The sequence below is a fragment of the Lathyrus oleraceus genome, chromosome 6 (genome assembly GCF_024323335.1).
Source record: "Lathyrus oleraceus cultivar Zhongwan6 chromosome 6, CAAS_Psat_ZW6_1.0, whole genome shotgun sequence".
NCBI classification, from domain to species: Eukaryota; Viridiplantae; Streptophyta; class Magnoliopsida; order Fabales; family Fabaceae; genus Lathyrus; species Lathyrus oleraceus.
The window spans coordinates 38290747-38308935 of NC_066584.1; the positions used below are offsets into that span (position 1 = coordinate 38290747).

The following is an 18189-nucleotide window of genomic DNA, read 5'->3' on the forward strand; positions in this document are numbered from 1 at the left end:
ATTAAGTTATCAAACTTTTCATGCCATTATTTAGGAGCTTGTTTTAGTCTATACAGAGACTTGTCTAAATTACAGACCTTGTTTTCTTGTCCATAGATCACAAACCCTTTCGGTTGTTCCGTATAGATTTCTTCTTCTAAGTCACCATTTAAAAAAGTTGTTTTAACATCCATTTGGTGTACTATTAAGTTATAAATAACAACTATTGAAATAAGTACCGTAACGAATGTAATTTTAGTGTCTGGAGAAAAGGTGTCGAAGAAATCTATGTTTTCTCTTTGTCTAAAACCCTTTACTACAAGGCGAGCCTTGTATTTATCAATAGTTCCATCAGGTTTTAGTTTATTTTTCAAACCCCTTTTATAACCGATTGATTTACAACCAGGAGGCAAGTCTACTAAGTGCCAGGTCTTGTTAGTTTCTAGAGATTCTATCTCATCATTAATAGCCTTTTGCCATAAATCTGCATTTAGAGATGACAAGGCTTATTGAAGATTTATTGGATCTTCTTTTACATTATTGTCGCAACCTGAAAAATACAGTGTGCGAAAAAATAACCGGCGAAAGAAAATGACAGAAGAGTCGCCACCGTGCGTTATTTATCCAAAAGGAGGGAAAGGAAACGCTCGAAGTAAACCTGAAAAGAGGAAAGGAAAAGACAAGGTCTCGCAACCAAATCTTGGGTTCGGGAGTCGGTTATGCGAAGGGAAGGTATTAGCACCCCTACGCATCCGTAGTACTCTACGGGATCCACTTTTGTAGTTCTTGTCTAAAGGGTGTGAGTTTATCTTGTGCTGTTTACTAAAAAAGGGGTTAAATGAAAATGACTCGCGCGGATGTCGCATCCACTGCATACGTATCTCATATGAATATGAGAATCAGAGTCTTCGTAGCTCGGCTGACCTATGGGTTTGGGGGATGTGTGCTCGCTAAGACATCGCGTCTTATGCCTACGTATCTCATCTGGAATGAGAATCAGAGCAAGCCGTAGTTCGGCTAACTACGGGGTTATGGATTGGGTTTTGGACGAACGACGTTACTACACAATCTACTGGATGCTCGACCTTTGGAGACTTACTCGCCTGTAGTAGAAGGAGTAAACATGTGTTTAGGAGAAGAAAAATCAATGAAGGGTTAGGGTTTGGTAAACTCATGCAAAAAGGCAGTCCTTGACGAAGGAACCTGTAAAAAAAAACACACAAAAACATTGCCTCCTATCGAGGTCTTCCAGCTAGGAAAGCAGTAAAATGCGGGAAAAATGTAAAAGTACCACGCGGATAAAGATCCGAAGTAACAACAGTTAGAGGAATGGGAAACCCAGGGATCCTTCCAAGCTAAACACCATCAAAGAAAGTGAGTCAGTACAGGTAATCGGAATGAAACCTCCAGGGGGTATCCCACAAATAAAGTGGAAAACCACGCAAGTTATCCCTGCAAAAGTCATGTGAACCCTCACAAAAACTCAACAAACAGGTTAGAGACAAAAAAATAGGGTAATCAAGGGTTGCCCCCAAATCAAAATGTAACCATATGAATCATGCCATTAAAATTCACAAAAAAGACATGCATCAAAAGGGTATCAAATTCACCCATAATACCTCATACATTTAGAGCATTCAAATTAAAGGCATAAAGATGATGGATATAGGGCAAACCTGATTGGAGAGCTTGATTGAAATTGAGTTGCACCCGTGAGGTTTACAAAACAATCTTTAGGGGTTTATGTGAGGCAGAGGTGATGCTGTGCAGTTGAGTTCCCTTCAGGGTTTGAAGGCTGCTCTGAACTCTGTTAGCTCTCCTCTCACTATCTTTTTCCTCAGGGTAATAGGAATAGAAATCTCTCACTATATTTTTCCTGCCAGGGTAATAGGAATAGAAATCTCTCACTATATTTTTCCTGCCAGGGTAATAGGAATAGAATTTCAATTTGTTTCACTGAAACTCTAGTATTTATAGCCTAATATTGGTAGCTTAGTGGGCTTTTGAGAGAGGTCCAAGTCTGAGATTTTTTCTTTTATTTATTTATTTATTTATTTTCGTTTTTCGTTTTTTTTTTCGTTTTTTTTTCCCGTTTTTTTTAAATAAAGCTTCTTGGATCTGATTCTGATTGACATGATGAAATGCAATGTATCTAATGTTAAATGACCTAAAAATGAATGCATGCATGAGGTGTAAAGCGTATGCTTCCAGGAAAAATGAAGGGTAAATTTTGGGGTATGACAATTATAAGCTGCATAATCAGACCCATAGTCCTTAACAATTCTCACTCTTTTACTTCGTCAAAATTCTGTTTCTACATTGTCACCGCTTTTTGTGCTTCTAATCACGGGAATGTGACTCGATTGAGTTCCCCCATTATTTCTTGATTTAAAAGGAAATTTGTCTTCATAGAATTCAGCATCATTTGATTCTATGACAACTTTTGCATTTAGGTCATAAAACTTATATGCCTTACTGTTTGCTGCATACCCAATGGATACACATTCATAGGCTATACTAGCGAGTTTAACTTGTTTGGGATCCGAAATTCTAACATAAGCCAGACAACCCCAAGTTCTCAAATAAGACAAGTTTGATTGTCTTTATTTAGTATCTCATAAGGAGAGATATTACTTTTTGACTTGGGAACTATATTCAGGACATAACAAACAATCAATAAAATTTCTCCCCACCAGTGAGGTGCAACACCATAATTCATCATAATTGTAACAACAAGTTCAGTAAGAGTTCTATTCTTTCTTTCTGCTTTACCATTCATTTCAGAAGAATATGGATCAGTCGTTTCATGTACAATTCCATGTTTACTATAAAAATCATTACATAATCTAGAGTCATATTCAGTTCCCCTATCATTATGAAGTCTCTTAATCTTCTTACTAAGTCGATTCTCAATTTCAACTACATACATCTTAAACATGTCAACCGCTTCAATTTTATTCTTCAATAAGTACACATAAGTATAATTAGAACAATCTTCAATAAAGGTGATTAAATAACATTTACTATTTCTAGTTAAAGTTCTATCTAATTCACATATATCAGAGTGTATAAGATCTAGGGGATCAGATTCTTTAATGATTGATTTATGCGAAGTCTTAGTTATTTTTGATTGACTATAATATTCACATTTATTTGAATCATTGGCATTTAATTTAGGGATTAGGCCTACATTGCATGCATTCGAAATAACTCGCTTATTAACATGACAAAGTCTAGCATGCCAAATAATAAAATCACACAAAGAGTAAATAGAAGGAGAAATTTTATTCAATTCAACATTCAACTTAAACATACCATAAGTGGCATACCCTTTCCCAACAAAAATACCATTCTTAGTAATGGTGTACAAATTTGCCCCAATAGATTGACTAAACCCTGCCTTATTTAAAAGAAAATCAGAAACAAGATTCTTCCTAACTTCAAGAACATGCATGCACTACGCCAAAAACTGGAATAGACAGCGCCCCTTAGAGGGCGCTTTATTACAAAAGCGCACTCTAAAGTGAAGAGAAAAAATAAGGAGCATACTATTGGAATAGACAGCGCACTTTAGAGGGCGCTTTTGTAACAAAGCGCACTCTAAAGTGAAGCGAAAAAATAATGAGGAAATGGAGGGACACCAATAGAGGACGCTTTATTAAAAGCGCCCTCTAAGGGTAACCTTAGAGGGCGCTTTTTAAAAAGCGCTCTCTATGTCCATGTACATTTCCAGTTTATAAGGCGCTTTTGGAAAGCATTAGAGAGCGCTTTTAGAAGCGCCCTCTTAGGCCCCCTTTAGAGGGCGCTTTTGTAACAAAGCGCCCTCTAAAGTGAAGCCAAAAAAATAATAATGAGGAAATGGAGGGACAACAATAGAGGGCGCTTTAGTGAAAGCGCTCTCTAAGGTTACCCTTAGAGGGCGCTTTTAAAAAAGCGCTCTCTAAGTCCATGTACATTTCCAGTTTAGAAGGCGCTTTTGGAAAGCCTTAGAGAGCGCTTTCAGAAGCGCCCTCTAAGGTCCCCTTTAGTAAACATTAAGATTATAACATATACTGCATGTCTCTTTATTTTCCCTCTCTATAAGCTATTTCGTTTACGTAATTGGGTTTTCTCTCTACTGCGATTACTCTCTACTGCGATTACTCTCGTCCTCCGTTCGTTCTCCCTCCCTCACCGTCATCGTCACCGTCGCCTTTTTCTGCTGCCGCGTTCACGTTCACTGAGTTATCTGCGTCCACCGTCACTGTTCACTTTCTTCTCCATCGTTACCGTCACCTTGAAGGTATTTCTCTTCTCCATCGTTACCGTTCACTTTCTTCATGTGTTTGATTAGGGCATTTTCTAAACTTAGTTTTACATTTTGTGCATTATGTTGATTAATGTTGTTTAGGGCAAACTGAGTTTTTTATTTCTGATTGAAAACTGATATCATTTGAAGTGTGTTTGAGCTTGTGCTTGGAAGTTTGATGATTATGGATGCAAGTTTGTTCATGTTCCAAACACCATAAGTTTGCATTGGTCTTTTGCATGCAGTAGGTGTGTGTGAGTTTGTATTCAATAATGATAAAAAAAAAGAGTTTAGATTGTTGTAACATGAGAGAAATGGAAGGTATATGAATGTGTTCACGTATTGAATCATTGTCTTACTTGGGTCTTATTGAATCATTTCTATATTACAGATAAAATGGCTAACCAAGACGATACCCATGACGCGAATGGATCACGTAACAATGTTGAAAAAGAAATCAAACGAGGATTGACTGTTATGAAGTCAATCATTCGTGCAAGAGACAAGGGTGTAAAATTTGAAGTACATTGGAGTGCTGAAGACCAACTAATTGAGCCTAACGGTTCAATGTTGGCAAGTTACATTGGTTTCCTTGTTCGACAACATATTCCGATTACATGTGTCTCAATAGAGGATGGGTATCTACCTAAAGTTACTTTTGTAGTGGTCCAAAAGAGACATCACACCCGTCTCTTTCCTGTCAACCCCAAAGAGACCGATAGAAGTGGAAATATTATGCCAGGTTTTTTCAATATATTTCTCAACGCAGCTGGTATATATTATCATTTGAATTTATCACTTTTTGCTGATTTTGTTGTTCTAAATTGTCAAAGGAACCGTGGTAGACACCAACATTTGTCACCCTAGGGAATTTGATTTTTACCTTAACAACCATGCAGGAATTCAGGTAATATTAGCTATGTCATTTAACTTTATGCCATTGTTTACTATTTGTTGCTCAATCGCCTTTTGACAGTTCTGTGTTATTTGCATTTGGACGTGTTCTTTTTGCAGGGGACTAGTCGACCAACGCATTATCATGTGCTGTATGATGAAAATAAATTCACTGCAGACCAGCTACAGAGTTTGACCAATAACTTGTGCTACACGTAATGATATGATTTGCTTTTTTAATCTTAATTAATGTTTTCTAAACTTGTACTGTTTTCATTTAATTTTAGAAGCCTTCTGATACTATTTTTTTCCATTCAGTTATGCGAGGTGTACTCGATCTGTCTCAATAGGTTTGTTACTCGATTCCTTTGCTTGTTTTTGTTTTAGGCTATACAAAACTTTAGTTTAACAAAAATGTTATCTTGTATGCAGTTCCTCCTGCCTATTATGCACACTTGCTAGCTTTCCGCGCTAGATACTACATAAGTGAAGTTGAAAATTCTGATTCTGGTTCTGCAAGTGGAAATAGGAGTGCCACCAACTTTGTGTCGACTCTGCCATCTATCTTGGAAAACGTCAAAGAAGTAATGTTTTACTGTTGATCTTGATTTGTCGTACAAGCTTCGAGGATAGATTTGGGAGTTAGGATATTCACCATGCCTTTTTTTGGATATACTACTTATGCTGCCATCTGTTTTTTTGGTTGAGCCTTATTTTGTATGGATGTGCGATAGAACTACTAGACAACTTTTGGATATACAGAACATGTTTGCCACCATGGGTGGATGGGCGTTATTTTGTTTAGTATTGGTTAGAACTACTAGACAGCTTTTGGATACAGTGGTCACTGGGTGTTGGTTGCTATGGATCTTTCGAGACTAATAGTGTATTATCTCGATTCGTTATCGGGTGATTGGAGTAAATATCCGAGTATGAAGAAGACGGTTGACGCGTAAGTGAAATTCCCCTAAATATTCGTGTGTATTTGTATATTTAATTATGTCTGTCAGATTGATCTCAATATACGTTTTTATTTTGTTGTACTTTTACTAAATCATGAATATGTTGTTGTATATTGTTGATCAAAGAATCATATATTAATGTTGTATATATGGAGGATTAATGTTGTATATAAATGGATTCATGTTGTATATATCAATGGATTAATGGTGTATAACATTAGATTAAAGGATGAAATCAATATGAATTTTACACTTTTGCAGCATGCGAACAGGTTACCAATTAAATATCCACTGTTTTTCAAACAATTTTTTTTAAAATAACTAACACTTTAGAGGGCGCTTTGTCCAGAAAGCGCCCTCTAAACACTTTACATTGACAACTTTAGAGGGCGCTTTTTCCTGAAAGCGCCCTCTAAACACTTTACATTGACAACTTTAGAGGGCGCTTTTTCCTGAAAGCGCCCTCTAAACACTTTACATTGACAACTTTAGAGGGCGCTTTTTCTAGAAAGCGCCCTCTAAGGTGTCCCTTTATGGACCACTCCAGAGGGCGCTTTTTTCTGAAAGCGCACTATAATGTGGCCACTTTAGACAGCGCTTTCTCCAGGAAAACAAAGCGCTGTCTTTACCTATGCCAGCGCCACTTTAGAGGGCGCTTAAAAGCGCTGTTATAGGCCAAAATAAGCGCCCTCTTTTCCCTTATTTGGCGTAGTGATGACATCCTTCAAGATCAAAGTATTTTCTGAGGTAAAGTTCAACTTAACATCTCCAATTCCAGTAACATTAGTGGTGTAAGAATCTCCCAACAACACTTTTTTTATCTTCAACATTCGTGTATGTCTTAAACATAGCACGATCATAACAGACATGACGTGAGGCGTCAGTGTCTATCCACCAACCATCACTTCCACCAACCATGTTGATTTCAGGGATCATAACAATGAATTTCTCATCAGTCAGGTTAACCCGTGCATTAGAGCCAACATGTTTAGGCATGCTCTTACATTTCTTAGCCATATAACCTAGTTTTCCATAATTAAAGCAAGTGAAGATCAGAGCGTCATTTCTCTAAGGTGGTGGTTGATGTCTAGCAATCAGAGCATATATGGCCCTTGGATTCATTATCTTAATTTGGTTCACAAACATTGCAGTTCTGATTCTTTAATGGTTTTCCTGTAGGCTTCAGAACTGCACTAAATCTTTTGTTGTTGTTAGAAACAACTAAGACTTCATCTTTCTGATCTTGTCTCCTAGTTTCCTCTTTAACTCAGAGGTGAGTAATCAGACTCTCGATTGAAAACTCTTTTGTTTTGTGCCGAAGCAAAATTTTGAAATCTTTCCAACCAGGGGGCAGTTTGTCAATTATAACAACAATATGAAATTGTTCATCGAGGGGCATGCCTTCAATTATGATTTCATGAGCAATTTTTTGAATTTCGTGGCTTTGAGCTTCCACATGCCTTTCATCCACCATCTTATAATTCAAGTAGCGTCTGACAACATATTTATTTGCACCTGCTTCTTCAGTATCATATTTCTTCTGCAGAGCTTCCCATACCTGTTTAGCAGTCTTACAATTACTGTAGTAATCGTACAGATTGTTAGTAAGACTGTTCAAAATGTGATTTTTGCAGAGATAGTCACTCTCATGCCATAAGCCAATTTCTTTCCTGAGTTGTAAATTACTCTCAGATTCATCAGTTTTAGCAATTCCATCTGAATCTGCAGAGTTCTTACCATTAGTTTGTCCGGGTGATCTAGAAGGAGCAACAAGGATATCCTCAGTCAGAACGTGAGCAACCTTCTTTAATGTTAAGAAAAATTTCATCTTAGCTTGCCAATGTTTGAAGTGAAAACCCTCAAACTTGAATGGTTTGTCAGAGACAGCAACGACCGCAGTAGTACCGATAATTTCCTAAGTAGCAATGGCAGTTAAAGCAACATCTTAAAATTGTTGTGTTCGATTTTGAAAAATTTGCCACAAAGAAAATTATCAGGGCGAGTCACGTACTAGGTCGCTTTCTTTAAGACGTTTCGTCGTACTGTCAATAGTTATGCAATACAGTCGAGTTTCGACGACGTCTCCAGGATAAAACAGTCCGTTCAATTTTACGATTATCACTTGTACTGTAATAAATCCTTAAAAAAATACATTTTCATATTGTGTTTAAACCACTCGTAGTATTTGAAAAAATTCAGTCGTTGATGGCACAATAAACCACTCGAAAAATAAAGAAGAATATAAATAATTTGAGATGTAGAGAATAAAGAGGGAGAAGAGAAATTCCAAAATTTCATAAATCTGAAGTAATTTGCAACTGAACCGAGGAACCTTATTTATGCCTAAAAGATTCAAGTGAGTGGAGAGAAAATAATGGGAGAGAGTTATTTAGTCAAAACTAGATTAAAATTAGGTTTTGATAAGTGACACCTTATAATTATTAATTAATAATTAATTAATATTAATTAATTTTTACCTAATTAACTTCCATTAACTAATACGAATGAACTCTTTCAAATTCGCATCAAGTTTTTTAAGATGAATGAATATGCAGATGAGAATGTGAAGTAGTCCTTCAGTTTGATTAATGGATATAAATGAAGATGGTCATGTTTAGATATGCATGATGGATATGAGTGTGTTTAAAAAATCATGAAGATCGTGATTAGAGATGCATGATGAGTCACCAATACACCACTTGATGATAGTGTAGGCAACTTGAAAATCTTACTAAAATTTTGAATGTAGCAAAATATGGTCAAATATAGACCAGTCTACAAAAGATCAAAATTTCCTAGTTAAGAAAAAAATGTATAATCTCTAACAAAATTTATGATCAAAAGCAAATATAAAAAGTTGTATAACTCTGCTAATAATCAAATCATGGCGAGACTCCAGCAAAGTTGTTCTAATATTAAAGCAGGTGTCTAAAATCTGGCCCGACATGTTGGTGAATCAAATAATCATCAGCATTGGGCGTCATATCAAACATCATATTCTGATGTTGTAAGAATTGATTATGTTGGTGTGGATGTGTCTGCAGCATTTCCTTCTGTCTCCTTAGTTCCAACACTTTACGATGGGAGTTAGAGTGTTTGGTCATCACAAATGTTGGGCTTGCTGCAGGTCTGTATTCGGGCACCAACCGACCCGACTTATATCTTACGCCACACGCATTGCATAAAGTCTTTGGGCCTTTAGGCCCAGTTCGCCATTGGGGTGTTTTGTCCGTTGCACAATGCAGACATCTGCGACCATCCCCGCCAGACCCTCCGTCACAGTTGTCCTTTCTTCTCGGAGCAATCTTTGCCTGCTTCTTTGGAACTGTGACACAGGGTAGGGTTGGGGTTGGAATAAGGAGTTCGGGCTCATAAGAAGACGAGGCCGCTTCAGAAACAAGAAGAAGACGCGAGGTCCAGTCGCAAGGGGGCTGACGTGTCCTCTTGCTACGGGCCTTAGCTGGAACTGACACTTCAGTATCGAATATTGGGCTGTTTCGGCTAAGCTGGGAAGCCTCGCGGGCCTCTCCGTCCTTGTTTTGCACTTTCATACCTGATATCAGTTGCATCTTTTCAAGTTCCTCGCCCGAAAACGAATCATCCACGATATTGGTAAGCCAACCCGCGTCTGTTAAATCATCCTCCTATTGGAAATTTCAGCACAAAAAATACATGATCACTCCTCTATCTATTTTCTCAAAATAGTACTTCCTCCGTTTCAAAATGACTGTCGTTTGAGAAAAAATATTTATTTCAAAATGAATGTAGTTCTCACTTTTTTTCAATATAGAAATAATAGTTATTTTTCTAATTGTGTATTTTAATTATTACATCATACATTACTTCCAATACATTAATAGAACTACAATATCTTATAACAATATTATTACATTCTTTAATCCTCCTGCAAAAACCTTAAGCATCAATCATTTTGAAACGGAATGAATAATTAATTAACTCGTAGCAACTAATACTAACAGTAATACCATCACCAAGCAATTAAGCATACACATTGTGTGTTTAGCTAATGCTTTCATGTGCACAAGTTTGTGATTATTTGGTAATAATGAATGAAACAAATGTTGCGACTAAAATTAGTTTTCGAACCGTGAAATTTGCCCCATTCTGTTGTATTTATGCCTACTTGTTTTTTCCCCCTGAAATTATTGGAAAAAAAATTCAAAAACTACAATTGAAATGTGATGCATATCTCTTATACATACATTCATTAGAGAAAAATAAACAGTCATATATTATATATTATACAGAAACATAAGACAGACAAACAGATAAGTTGGCGCATTGCTACTTCTTCATTGGTTAGAAATTTACACGAGTTATGTAATTTTGATTTGTGAAGTGTTTTTAAATTAATTGTTAACCAAAGTTATATATTATAAACAAAAAAAGATATATAATGTACCGGAACACAAAGGTCTCCGGAGAAATGGCAGTCAGAGATATTATTCTGCCAGCCATTATCAGGAATAAGATTGGTGTCAAACCCGGAAAATGACGAGGAGTTGCAGCTATTCACGGCAGCGGCTATGGTGGAAGAGGAGGTTGATGAGTTCCCAGTGGCGGAGTCGAGGATGCTGGCATCAGAAATGATGTCAGCATCGTCGAACGAGAGGTTAAGGAGGTCCTCAACGACGAATTGGTCTGCCGCAGCAGTGGCAGTGTTATTATTAGTCTCGGCATTGTTATTGTCAGAGGGCATTTGTGGGCAAAAGTTGGTTTGGAAAATGTTGTTTGTTCCCTCCATTCCTACAATTTTTTTGAGTTTTTGTTATTTTTTGTATCGTGTTGCGAAGTAGAGGCAAAAATTTATGAAGCAACAAAAGGAAGAGAATAAGTAAGTGAGAAAGTATAGGGTGTTTAATTTGAAGTATGTGGTTTTAAGTAGAAGCTTGTGAGAGAGTAAAGGGGGAAGGTTTGTTTTAATACCGCTTGAAGGGGACAGCATACGCCAAAATTAGATTTAGAAAACTAATTACAAGGGGGAATTATTTTTTTTTTTATTTCTGCAGGAAAATATATGGAATAAGTGGTTTTGAAATTTAAACTAAATTGAACTTTTTTTTGGATAATAGAAATTTTAATTGAATTGAAAAGATTCAAAGGGAATTTTAGCTTGAAGATGCTTTGATTCTATTAGGTTAGGTATGTAACATTTGAAATCTTGCACGTGGGAGTTTGAATGGTAGAGATATATTAGGGGAGTAGTGGGTTGTTATTTGTTATTTTTTTAATTCTCTTTCTGGTCAAATACTATTGTTTCCTTAATAAAATAAATAAACTTTAGTCATATAAATGAAAGTTGATTTTTGATACCACATTTAATTTAATGAAATTTTTTTTAGACCCTATAAATGAAATCAGGGATTTTAAAAAGCGCGGAAGTAAAACACAAAAATATGAGAGCTTGGAAGCATCTCAATGAATCAAGAAACATGAAATGACACATGAAGTTACCATGAGATTGATTGCTTCTAGTGCAAAGTCACTTACAAGTCAATCAAAGCTGCTTTAAACGAAGCAATTTAAAAACACATTACTTAGATGTTCTTAACAATGCATAATAGACTTCATGATGATTCCATAAGATTGATACACCTCAGACCTAAGGTTATACATTAAATTGTTATAAGCACGGTCTAACCTATATGATATACATTCAACGTAATCATGTAATAATGCAACAACAAATACCAATGGATGCTTGTAAAATAAAAGAGATAGGAAAAGGGAAAGATACACAGAGATATATAGTGCTTCAACATTCATCCTCGCTTTGCCTACATGCACTATTCAATGGATGATGACATTAGAACATAATCACGGTCTTCCACTATTTTGATAAAATATTTACAATGTTTTGATTACAAAGAACTATCACATGATAATTTCCTCTGATGATGCAGACACTAAAATGCTAACAAAAATAAGATTCCTTAAGATCTTGATCCAATAACCTCGCTATCCACAATAACCTGCTCCAAATATTCGTGTATGACGATCCCCCTTAGCTGACCGATTTCTTGTCTGAGTGATTGCCATTAGCTGAGCGTATATTGGATAACTCCCAACTTTGTCTGCATGCAATCTTTCTCCAATGCCACCAAAGAAGGACAAATTTCTACCCCGCCTTACAGACCATTGATACTTAATCTTGCCAAAGTTTTCCTTGGAGTATAATGGAAACTGTCATCTTGATAGATAACAACTCAATGCCAAACTACACTCAAGAAATAATACCTGCACCTGTTACAATAAAAAATCAACTATACACAAAAACATTAGATACCCTAATGCAACACTAGTCACCCTTACAGTCAATCTTTAGAGGAATGTCCATAATCAAAGGAAAAATACTAAGGATGCAAATGATGAATAATGCCATATAATCTCAGTCAACCACTGACATTACGAGGTGTTAGTTAAGTACTTCAGTTTTGGTGAAAGATGAACACACACATAAGGTTCAATTAAGTTTCTAGATGAGTGAGTCAAGGTTCTTGAATATTTTTATCAAGAGCTTGATCAATTTTCAACAAGATTGATCAACTCATTCTCTAAATCATAGAAAGACAACAACCAAAATTGTACAAGATAACATGCAACAAAAATAAATAAGGAATTGACATGGATTCAATATCAAAAGGTTGATGTTTGGAAAAGAAGAGAGAAACATGATGTAAAGATGAACACACTAAGAAAAGAAGACTAAATATTATATTTTTATCTCTATGGATCACCACAGGTTTCACATAACTTGTTACTTTCACCAAAGGAAACAACTATTTAAATAAGAGGTGGAAAATTGGATTTTTAGAAGTTTGATTCGAATCAAGAAGGATTTGTGATTCAAATCAATCTGGATAACCCTAAAAAAGGCGTTTTTCAAAGTTAGTGATTCAAATCATTATTTGCACTTGATTCGAATTAAATGAGGTTATGATTCAAATCATGTTCAATTTTTGATCCAAATTATTTGATCCAGAATGCTGTTCCAATTTTCAACAGGTGAGTGATTCGAATCAAATATAACACATGATTCGAATCAAATACCAAAACATCCAAATTTAAAAGTTCTAACTTGTGATTCAAGCTACTCATGTGAAAAATGACAAAATAGTAATTTTCATAGGCTAAAAAAATAAATACCAACAAGGATCAAATGACTATAATCATGAAATGTAGTGGGTTCTAAGTGGTACAATTTAGTAGCCGAAACGACTACAACAAATCGAAATGAATAGTATAATCACACAAATTAATTGAGATAACATACAAATTACAAATATGCAATCAAATAATAATCAAATTGTAAAACATCAATGATACTTACAACACATAAACGATACCAAATGATACAATGTGCTTTCATTTTACTGATTCGGCCTAGACCACTTGATATGCTCTTCTCCCTAAAAGTTTCTCCTAGATATTTCCACTAAAAACTACCTGATCTTTTACTGGATCAGTTCGAACAACCTTCAACAACAAATTGAGTTTTTGCATAGGATCAACTCATAAACCTTCTAGCAAAAATCATAGCTTTTAAAGAGGCTTATCTCAAGAATCTTCACCCAAACTTTTTTTTAGTTTGCAACCTTTAAATCTTTTATAAAAATATCAAACATAAAAATCCTTCACCCAAATAATAATAATAATAATAATAATAATAATAATAATAAAAATAAAATAAAATAATAATAATGATGATAATGATAATAATAATAATAATAATGATAATAATAATAATATTATTATTATAACAACAATAATAATAATAATAAAATAATATAAATTTGGAATATGTCAATTCTCTCTCTATTCCAATATTCAAGTCTAGTTCCATATTATTCTCAGGAATTACACGATCTCCCACTTCCTCTGAACTTCCATCTTTTAAACTAGGGCTGGTCCTTTGAATTTGCGTGTCTTGGGCGAATCAAAAGAGTGGTGCCCTTATACTTTTTTTTAACAATAAATACATAAGGAATAAAGAAATAATTAAATAAAAAATACGTTTTCATTTGACATTGTGTAAAAAGAATACAAGTATGGATCTTTGAATCAATGTTTATACTACATCAAAATATAAACCACTATAAAGAGACTTCTTCTTCTTCTTCTTCTTCTACTTGATCCGATCTTTTTTCCTATAAAAAATTTGACCAAACCTTTAAATTACTTAAATATCATCCTCTTAGCATTTTTTGTTGCAAAATCATTAATAATTCGTTCATAATCAAGGTTCTTCAAAAAATTATTTTCAATTGAAATCAACACAAGACTATTTAATCTATCTTGTGACATAATATATCTCAAATAAGATTTTAATAATTTTAATTTAGAAAAATTTCTTTCAGTAGATGCAACACTAAGGAATACTCAATATTATTTTATAAGTTATGCATGCATTAGGAAAATGATTAAAAATCTTTAAAGAACTCAATATCATATAGCTTGATTTTGATTCAACTGTTAAAACTTCTCTAATAACTTTCAATTCTTCAAACAATGTCATGTTTTAAACAAGTTTCAAGATGTTTACAACATACTTTCAAGTCCCTATCAGATAATTATCTAAGCCTTTCAATATTAAACAAGAATCCAAAAATATATTCATATGTGTTATACTGCTCAAATCTTCTATTAAGTGAGCCAATTGTTTGATCTACAATATATAAGAAATAGTGATTTCGAAAAGACTCTTCAGCAGACTCAAGATTCCGTTGTGTGGGTTGAGATATCATAGTGTTATTTTCTACAAATTTGACGTTTTTGAATAAACACACATTCAATCTCCATTTTATTTTCAATCTTTTCAGCACTAGGCTTAACATTTACAAATCCAGATTCTCTAAAAAATTTCAAATACTTGATCAAGCCTTTTACTAGTTTTATAACCAAATCAATACACATGTCTTTTTTTTTTGTGTGCGAACTTTTTCTAATTTCATTAAGAACAATTAACAATCCAAACCAAATAACCATAGCTACTAAAAATTCAAAGTTTTTCAATTCCATGAGTTGTTAAAGATTCGACTTCACTCTTAATTTTGAGATCATTATCTTGTTAAGATAGTTGAAGTCGTGCTTCTCTTAAGTTTGAGATTTAATTGCATATACACTACTCACATGACTTTTCTAACGTGTTTGTGACAATGGTTTAATAGTTAAACCTTTCACATTGTCTCTAAGAATTTTTCAACACTTTGTCGAATGAGAAAATACATTATAAATATGTTGTAACACTCCAATTTTTTTTTAGCTTTAGTACAAAAATTTGCAATATCACAAAGTGTCAAGTTAAGGTTATGACAACCACATGGTGTGTATAATGCTCTAGGATTAATATTCTCTATATCATTATTTTAATTTTAGTGCTCCAATTAGACTCTTTAGTTACTAAAATTATCGATATATTAATTGAGGGGGTGTTTGTTTCTTGGATACAAATGTTATTCCCGGGAATATGACATTGGCATTCACATATTCCCTCGTTTGTTTTAAGTTTTGATAATTTATGTTTGGGTACTTTTTATTCCCAGGAATATATTTTGATCATAAATTTCTCCATTTTTATTCCCATGTCAAAGGATGGGAATCTTATATTCCCATGGGAATATAAAATAACCAACCATAACTTCCCACTCTCATGTTATTTTAGCACATTTATTTTTTAATTTTTAATTTTTAAAATTTAATTAAATAAAACTTAAAAATATTCCTGAGAACTTTATTGATTTGTCAAACATATTGATGGGAATAAAGTTCCTGGTAATAATATTTCTAGGAATGATATTCCCAGGATTATAATTTTAATCAATCAAACAAACACACTCTGATTTTATTTTAGGGAAATTAATTGATTTTATTCTATTTTATATTTTATTTAAGGAAACTTACATTCATTTATTAATTTTGACTTTGTAGTGTTCCTATAATTTTGTTAACCAGTATTTTCTTATAAAAACTTCTAGTACTAAAATCTTGTCCAAAGAACAACTTTAACCTACTTAATGGAAAAAAGGTTCTTCAAGACTTGATCTTTCATCTGAAGACATCCTATTAAAATCAACACCTTCCAATCTAGGCCTACAATTCGAGGAGTTGGTTCTTGAAATTCAAATTTGAAGTGGTTGAAAATAGAAGACTTAACCCCTTCCATAGATTCAATTAAGTTTTCTCCAATTCTGATTGCAGAAATTCAATTTCGTCTAAATCTATATTACATGAATGAGTGAAAGAGTTTTGAGTTACGATCCCTTTCTTTGAGCCACTTACACTTGGACTTTTGCCTCAGGGTATCTTCACGTCTTTTGAGATTTTGCCGATAAGCCAACTGAGTTTCCTTTCTATTGTTCATGACCTTAACATTGCCATGGTAATCATCATTATCCACAGCTTGATCTAGTAAGTTGAGATCATTAATTGCTTCATCTATATTTAACTTAAGTGTTCTAAAGATTAAAAATAAATTTCATTTAGGTCAACAGTAAAGACCACAATAAAAGTGTCATTAGATACAAAATTAATTTGTCTGACTTCTTCATCACATTTCTGATACGTGAAACATTTCCACCACCCAAGTTATTTTAATGTTGTTGTTGTTGTTCAAACTATTTGTCTTTTCAGATTTGTTGTTGTTCTTTTTGTTGAGACCCTAAACCATATAAGTTTTATGTTGTTGTTTTTGTTGAGTTATGTTGTTGTGTTTGTTGAAGTAAGTAAAAGTTTTAGTGTTATTGTTTTTGTTAAGAGCAGATTAAAAGTTTTATTTTATTTTTGTTGAGTTATATGTGTTTGTTGACATAAGTAAAATGTTTGTGTTATTGTTGTTGTTTTTGATGAATTTTTGTTTTTGTTTTTATTGAGATAAGTAAAATGTTTAGTGCTATTTTTGTTGTTTATGTTGACTTATGTGTTTTGATTGAGATAAGTAAAATGTTTAATGTTATTGTTGTTGTCGTTAAGATGAGATTACATACTTTATATTGTTGCTTTTGTTGAGTTATGTTTTTGTATTTGTTGAGATAAGTAAAAAGTTTGTGTTATTTATGTTGTTTTTGTCGAGATAAGTAAAATGTTTAATGTTATTGTTGTTATTTTTGTTGAATTATGTTATTGTTTTTATTGAGAAGACTAAATTCCTTGCAACTTTTTTATTTGAAGCAAGGAGAAGACTTAAATATTTATAAGATTGCGATATTAATGGATGGTAGTGAGTAACAAAGCATGTTAGAGTTGTTTATTGGGGAATTGTTCAATATTGGAATGATAAGGTAAAATGTTGGATGTGTGCAAATATTTTTATCTTTTGTCACTTTACCGTGTTCCTGACACATTGTGCTTAACAAAATGAAATTTATTATCATGTATAAAAATTATATTTATTAATTTAGTTATATTATAATAGCAAAATCATTTATTTAGCAAAGAAGAGATACCATCATGTAGAGAAAACTTGTAGCCTAAAAAGAAATGGTTAATAGTAAGAATATGAAAAGGAAACATAATTATGTATGGAGGAAACACAACTTGGAAACATAAATTTGTGTTTCCTCAATACAACGTGACAATTACTTTTCAAATTCTTATGTTTCCTTTTCAAATTCTTACGATTAATCTTTTTATATTTAGATTTCAATTCTTTTCTAGATGATGTAAATTTTCTAAATCTATATTACATGAATGAGTGAAAGAGTTTTGAGTTACGATCCCTTTCTTTGAGCCACTTACACTTGGACTTTTGCCTCAGGGTATCTTCACGTCTTTTGAGATTTTGCCGATATGCCAACTGAGTTTCCTTTCTATTGTTCATGACCTTAACATTGCCATGGTAATCATCATTATCCACAACTTGATCTAGTAAGTTGAGATCATTAATTGCTTCATCTATATTTAACTTAAGTGTTCTAAAGATTAAAAATAAATTTCATTTAGGTCAACAGTAAAGACCACAATAAAAGTGTCATTAGATACAAAATTAATTTGTCTGACTTCTTCATCACATTTCTGATACGTGAAACATTTCCACCACCCAAGTTATTT

The 18189-nt window shown here is 33.6% G+C and overlaps 1 protein-coding gene and 1 long non-coding RNA gene across 2 annotated transcripts; one reads left to right on the forward strand and one right to left on the reverse strand.

Moving 5' to 3' along the window:
- Window positions 1-5312: 5312 nt before the first annotated feature.
- Window positions 5313-5919, forward strand: LOC127091886 (uncharacterized). Its single transcript, XR_007792026.1, has 3 exons — window positions 5313-5376; window positions 5480-5511; window positions 5594-5919. It is a non-coding gene; the product is annotated as an uncharacterized LOC127091886 (long non-coding RNA).
- A 3098-nt stretch (window positions 5920-9017) lies between these two features.
- Window positions 9018-10961, reverse strand: LOC127091887 (GATA transcription factor 12). The gene is made up of 2 exons (XM_051030610.1): window positions 10547-10961; window positions 9018-9767 (listed from the first exon to the last, which is right to left on the reverse strand). The coding sequence occupies exons 1-2, from the start codon at window positions 10886-10888 to the stop codon at window positions 9039-9041; spliced, it is 1071 nt and encodes a 356-aa protein (XP_050886567.1). The 5' UTR covers window positions 10889-10961; the 3' UTR covers window positions 9018-9038.
- Window positions 10962-18189: the final 7228 nt, after the last annotated feature.